The sequence below is a fragment of the Penaeus japonicus genome, unplaced genomic scaffold (assembly GCF_977035675.1).
Source record: "Penaeus japonicus unplaced genomic scaffold, GWHDUDI00000001_assembly GWHDUDI00000029, whole genome shotgun sequence".
Lineage (NCBI taxonomy): Eukaryota > Metazoa > Arthropoda > Malacostraca > Decapoda > Penaeidae > Penaeus > Penaeus japonicus.
In genome coordinates, this window is record NW_028234431.1 from 21,894,152 (window position 1) to 21,901,651 (window position 7,500).

The following is a 7,500-nucleotide window of genomic DNA, read 5'->3' on the forward strand; positions in this document are numbered from 1 at the left end:
TCTGAACCCGAACCTCAGCCTCACTACAACTATCACGGACACCCTCACTATTACAACAGATATTATCGCGGTTACCCTAGCTACTATCCTTACTACTCTGGTTACCGCTACCGCTACAGGGGATAAAGGAGAGGACAGGAATGATTAGTGGCAAGCTTGGAGATGGTCCTCTGCCAGGTGTTTCTGATAGTCCGGTTTGCTCACGCCGGTTTTTCAGGTACAAACGATGCAGTAATCGCTCTTTAAGATTACACAAACTGAGACATTATCTTTTGGATGTTGGAAGAGCAGATCATTGATATAAAGACTAGATTTAATAATGGAGCATCTATTTACAGTCCTATAACATTTCAAGTTGTTATCGAACACCATTCACACATTTAAACTGAAAAATACCGTTATGATTATTCTTTGTGTTTCCTAAATATTCAGAAAGCTTGCAGGAAATGACCGAGATAAAATATGCGATTCACACTGAATTTCTACTCTGAACTTTGCGCTTGGGAAAGTTTATATGATATTGATCTTTAAAAAGCAAAATAAAACTCAAAAGAAAACGAAAAAGTAAAATCATATGTAATATATATACATATATATACATACACACATATATATGTATGTATATACAATATATATATATATACATATGTATATACACATACATATACATATATATGAATATGTATATGTACATATACATATATATTTATACAAATGTATATGTATATATGGTTATATATACATGTATGTGTACATATATGCTTACATACACACACACATAAACATATATGTATATATATATATATATATATATATATATATATATATATATGTGTGTGTGTGTGTGTGTGTGTGTGTGTGTGTGTGTGTGTGTGTGTGTAATGAAGATAATATAATAATAATAATAATAATAATGATAATAACAATAAAACAGTAAGAGTAAACTCGCAACGTTTCGAACTTTTAAAGACAGTTCATCATCAGGCTTCAGCAATCACAAAAATGCCTTTGTTACACAAAATATTACAAGGTTGCCTGCCATTATGTCTAAAGAGAAAGGTTTTTAACCAATGTATCCTGCCTGTCATGACATATGGGTCAGAAAAAGACTACGACCAAAGTACTTGAGAGGAGGTTAGTAAGCGCTAAAAGAGGAATGGAATGGCACATGCTAGGAGTTGCGCTTAAGAGACAGAAAAAAAACTACATGTATCAAGCAACAAACATAAGTAAAGGATATACTTAAGAGCATCAAAAAAAGTGGCAGTGGGCAGGTCATAAATATCGGAGACAGGACAATAAATAGGTGGACAAACAATAGATGACACAAAGAGAACAAGGGCGAGATGGCGTGATGAAATGGCGAAGTTCACAGGCGTAAACTGGAACCAGAGGACACAAGAGCGGAGTGATTGGAAAAGATTGAGAGAGGCCTACGTCCTGCGTTTGAATGATACAGGCTGACGATGATGATATATATAACTATATCTATCTATAATATATATATATATATAATATATTATATGATTATATATATATATAATAAATATTATATCATCTATATATATATATATATATACATATATTTATATATATATATATATATATATAACAATGTGTTTGTGTGTGTGTGTGTATATACATAAATATGTACATATATATTCTATATACATATATATATATATATATATATATTATATATATATATATATATATAATATGTATTATATATGTATATACACATATATTATATTATATATATATATATATATATATATATATAATATATATATATATGTTATAATATAATATATATATATAATACATATAATATACATATATATATACATATATTATATATATATATACATATATGTGTATATATATATATAATATATATATATATATTATATATTATATATATATATATATATATATATTTTGTATATTTATTGTAGATGTATATAAATATATAATATATACATATATATAATATATATATCAATATATATATATATTATATATATATATATATATATATATATATATATATATATATATATATATATAATATATATATATATATGTGTGTGTGTGTGTGTGTGTGTGTGTTTATGCGTACACACACACACCTTTCATTTTGATCTGACGTTTATACAAGTCAGGGGATTAAATAGTTCTCAGTTTGTAATCCAATATACAAGTCCATTCTTAAGTAACACCATCTGCTCAAGTTTCTGACACTGACTGATTTTTTTTTTCTGAACCGCAATTTGGCTTCCAGCAAGGAAATTCTACGCAAAAATCTCAGATTCATTTCATACATTTTATCATCACTGCCTTGAAGAGGAAGGACCATGTAACTAGCTTATATATTTGATACTGTCGATCATAATATGCATGAAAAACTGAAAATTTGAGATCGTCAGAATACCCCCAAAATGTTTATATTTTCACCACACGAAACAATTTGTAAAGCTCGTCCCATCACAACATCACGAAGGGTGTGCCATAAGGATCGATACTAGATCCCTTATTATTTCTAATCTATGTCAATTATATAACTAAGATGCAATTCCTGATCTATGTAGATGTAACTAATAGTCTGGCACTGTATAGGAGCATTTATCAGATGTAGATGTGATGATATATGTGCTGTCAGAAGATGTGAAGTTTACTTTTGTCAACGTTCAGACATCTCTATAACCCAATGTAAAATCCTCTATGAAGTCAAAATTGATTATGATATCTTTAATGGGGAATTGTAAGTGTACCTTGAATCGCTGCTGTAGCCAGATATTCAAATCAAAACTTTTCATTTTTATTCCAGAGATGACTATAATTTCCGCGACTTTCGAATCTCGTCAGTAATAAAATCTCCCACTTCGAATCTACGATCCACAATTAAATTGAATCGTAATAGTGGTGTAGGCATCACACATTTAGGGGAGTAATTAGGAAGGGGTGGTTGGAATTTTAGTCAGAGAAGGGCTTGGAAAAGGATGTTCTGTGCCCTTAGCGTACTTGTGCAGATAAATATAAGGACAAATCATGTTCCTTGGTTTTCTAATTTTGGACAAATTGGGCAGTGGAATTTAAGGAATTTGTTATTAATCTATTTTCTTCCTTTTGTCAATTATTGTCATCTAATAATAAAAAAAATGTTTCATCAACTTTGGAGACCGTAATAAAATGTGTCATGAGGAAAATAATAGTGATCTAATTTAACGTAAGGGAGGAATTGAGTCAGCCTGGAATCTCAAAAGGGGAGTGTTGACTCCGTAGATAATTCATGATTTTGTGGGCAGAGAAGATCTTTCATTCATTTCATTATTTTCATTTAATTTCATTATTTCGTTATACTTAAGATCGTATGATATTATCAATTACCGAATCAAGACACATTCCGGTGTGTCAAGTGGTGTTACGGTTGGTTGTTGCCTTGAATCAACTTACCTGTGGATTAATAAATATTCTGTAGTGCTATATCAATTCTTGATTGCAATTTAAGACTCGTAGATTATATATCGTAATGAAGATATTCGTTAAAAGAACAGAAGGCCTATGTCTCTTCATCCAGCAGTGACATCATCGTCTTGACTCCGGTAATACAGGAGCATCAAATAACCCAAATCTTCCGAGTTTAGTGCACGCTCTCGTTCTTTTACATTTACTAGTAAGAAACACAAAGAGGCGTGAGACATATACACACAGAGTCGTTTAGGTTACCACGTTCCCATTCTGCAGGCGACACCCGAAGCAGCTCAGCCCTAAAAATCATTTTCACAGAGTTTCTCACCGCTTCTTCCGTTATTCGATCCGCAATTAACTCCTTGTTCTTTGTTCTTTGCTTCTTTGTCTTCTTCACCTCCATTGCCTGCCCCACAAAGAAGTCATTTTTCTCTCATTTCTCTAATCACGAAATAAGCAATGTAAATAGTTAATATGAAAAATTATAATGATAATAAAAGTGACATTTACACTTTATTGATATTTTCATTCACGTTACCCACATAATTTCTAACACAATATTAAGACCACGAGATGTAGAACACATCTAATCTGGTTCATCTGTTTCGTAGAAATTACAGAAATAAGAATACGTATATAGAGAGCTTTACGCTCTTTGACAACAAAATAGAATGACCTATGCTATCCATTGCAGAAAGTAGGTACTGTGAACCGAAACTTTATATGCAAAACAATAGCAAAAGTGAGAGAGAAAATAGATAGATAGAGAGAGGGGGGGGGGTGAGAAAGAGAGAGAGAGGATATAGAAAGATTGAGGTCCGGAAGCACCTCTATATACAAAAAGGAGATTAAGACAGAGCAAAAGATAGCGTGGGAATTTATTGTAAATACGAGACACAGGTGACGCGGTGTATGATACAGCAGTTTTTGCACAGGTAATACGCATGTACTAATCGTCAGGAATTTGAAATCATTCTCGTATATTTTTGTGTATGAGTGTGTTTATCTATTGCATGAGGTACCATCTATGAAAAATAGAGTAAACAAAAAGTGTGTGAATACTTGCTATCCCATTTTCAAGTAAGAGATACTATAATATTTATCACATATAAAATAATTAATGAACATGTAGAACACATACACACACATACCAACCCCCTCCACACACAACTGTACACACACACACACACACACATCCCCCCCCCCCCTTCCACACACATACACACATGCCCCCTACCCCCTCCACACACACACATCCCCCCCTCCACACACACACATGCCCCCCTACCCCCTCCATATACACACACACATCCCCCCCCCCTTCCACACACATGCCACCCTACCCCCTCTACACACACACACACATCCCCCCCCCCTCCACACACACACACACACATCCCCCCTACCTCCACACACACATGCCCCCCACCCCCCTCCACACACACACACACACACATCCCCCCCCCTTCCACACACACATGCCCCCCTACCCCCTCCACACACACACACACCCCCCCCCCCTTCCACACACACATGCCACCCTACCCCCTCCACACACACACACACACACACACACACCTCCACACACACAAAAAAGGGAAGCTTAAAGCAAATATATTCACAACTCGGCAGACAAACAAAAGGTGCACAAAACACTCCAAATACTTAAACACCACAACAGACCTACACACATTACCGTGCACTGTATACAAATGTGTATGCAAAGAACAGAGAAAGTTATGAGAATAAAGACGAGACAGAGAGCCAGGGAAAAGCGGAACGGAGATGAATAAAAAAAGTACTTTACATATAAGGAAGAACACACATCTCACATCCTTTCTCTTTTATCTTAACTCGATGTAATACTCAGTGTAAGATTGTGCAATGGGTAATGTACTCATTAATCGACAGGAAAAATAACAACAAAATGCCTCGAAAAGAACATTCGTGAGTCTTTTGTTTTGGTCTATGAGGAAAATCATCAAAATCGAATGGATGTTGCAAGGGATGAATGATATGAATGTTGATGATTATATGGTGTTCTCGGAGGCAATGTTTTTGAACCCTCGCTCCCTGGAGGTTTCCGAAACTCGTTCGTTATCTTATGTGACGCACCGTGTTATCCTGGGATCCGTAATTAAAGTGATTAAAGAAACATGGATTAACCTTGACTTGTAATAAAAATGAGTAATTAGTTTTCCATTTAAATAGCATTAAGCTCTTATCCTTACTTGATTAGATTTGCAAATATGCGTTAACTGCATACCTGAAATAATTGCAAACGTTTCACAATAATCCTTTCTGATAACAAAAATAGACGCACAGTCACATGAACACACACACATACACACACACACACACACACACACACACACACACACAAACAGACAAACACACACTCAATGCTATACCACATACATTGTCCATTAAATTTTATAAACACCTGTATCCTTATCTATCAAAATGACAAATTCGATATAAAATCAAAACTGTCTAAAATCGGAAGCAGGAAAAAACATTACAATGTATATGTTAGTTAGACGTATCAAGAATGTCGAACAAACAACATTTGTTATCTGATTAAACTGCAGCTTGCACTGCACTTAATACCGCTGAGTAAAACCATAATCTGAGAAGGACAGATGTATAATGCTATTATGTTGTTCCAGTTTAAAAGCTACCTAAATCATACTACTTCTTGAAATGATGCTACCTTTTCTGCTATGACAACCACAGCTTTCTTCTCCCTTCGTGTAGCGATAGAATATAACCACAATACACTAGGGACTTCGCCGGCGGTGGTGGCGTGGCGCGGCGCAGTTTTTCGTCGAGGATCATCAGGAGACAAAACATCTAATTTCCCAAGAGGTAAAACAAGGGGACGATCATGAGAGTGTCGGGGAAACGAAGGTCAGGCTGGCGTATATAACGAGGGAGATCCGGCATTCGGCAGTGACTTCTGCAGGAGTCGTCAGTGAGCAAACATCAGTTGCATCAGCCATGAAGCTTGTGGTGAGTGCTATGGTTCCACAGGACTCTGCCGTAGTTGTAAACAGTGCGTGATACTGGGGTGTTAATTCTAGCCTTTCCGAACTTGTGGACTGGCAGTTCGAGTACAGTTTCTATTGTTATTAAAATTAATTACTTTTTTCAATTATTTCGGGCATACCAATATGTAATATGCGAAAATTACAATTCCATATGTAGGGGAGTGATACTGTGTTCCTTTGATTCTCTGCTGAATGCCAAGCGTTTAAAATGTTGAATGAGAGAACGGAGGCTTTCTCAAGGAATTAGTATATTTAGCTGCATGTATCTGTACATGTAGTGAAATCCAGAATAATTTGTACAGTGAAACTTAAAGACGGTTTGGTTATACTTCTATTTATACTTCAGTATACTTGAATGAACCGTTTTGCGTTGCTCAAACTCTTCAGGAATGCATTTCAATTGCAGATCGTTCTATTGAGTGTGTCGGCGTTGGCCATGGGGCAGGGAGCCGCCCCGACGGTGCGGGAGGAGCCCCAGCAGGCCATGCCGAGGGAGGAGCCACGTCGGCTGAAGCTGGGAGATCTTCCTTCGCCTTTCGTGCTCAAGGACCAGCCTCGACCAGTCCTACTCAGAGATTATCCTTACTACTATAACCCCTACCGCGTCCACCCTTTCAATCTCCACAATATCCAGAACTACCGCATCCAGCCCAAGGATGGCAGCGGCGTGGCGCTGCACCCGGGAGGCGCCACATCCTACATCCACCCCCAGGTCCATGGCTTGGGCAAGCGATCGGCCGACCCCGAAGCTAACTACGCCTACAGCTACTACCATCCCCTCCACCGCTATGGTTACGCAGGATACCCTTACCATCGCTTCAGTTCCCTTCACCACATGGGCAAGAGGTCAACCGAGGTCCAGGCAGCAATGCCTTACCACAGTTACTACAGACACCCTTTCCTCCACCCTTACCACCGCAGCTTCGACGCCTTTCCCTTCGGCCGATACCATGGCTACAGCTACAGATACTAAGACCCC

The 7,500-nt window shown here is 36.9% G+C and overlaps 2 protein-coding genes across 2 annotated transcripts in view; both read left to right on the forward strand.

The window, feature by feature from the left end:
- The window catches only part of LOC122251160 (uncharacterized), a 1,480-nt gene extending 1,160 nt beyond the window's left edge, over nucleotides 1-320 (forward strand). Inside the window, exon 2 of the mRNA XM_086554091.1 lies at nucleotides 1-320. This exon is cut by the window's left edge and continues 402 nt beyond it. Coding sequence (XP_086410217.1) covers nucleotides 1-126 — 126 coding nt within the window. The 3' untranslated portion in view covers nucleotides 127-320.
- Nucleotides 321-6,382: 6,062 nt separating this feature from the next.
- The window catches only part of LOC122251159 (uncharacterized), a 1,411-nt gene continuing 293 nt past the window's right edge, over nucleotides 6,383-7,500 (forward strand). The window contains exons 1-2 of the mRNA XM_086554090.1: nucleotides 6,383-6,483; nucleotides 6,928-7,500. The exon at nucleotides 6,928-7,500 is cut by the window's right edge and continues 293 nt beyond it. Coding sequence (XP_086410216.1) covers nucleotides 6,472-6,483; nucleotides 6,928-7,494 — 579 coding nt within the window. The 5' untranslated portion in view covers nucleotides 6,383-6,471 and the 3' untranslated portion in view covers nucleotides 7,495-7,500. The remainder of the gene's footprint in view (nucleotides 6,484-6,927) is intronic.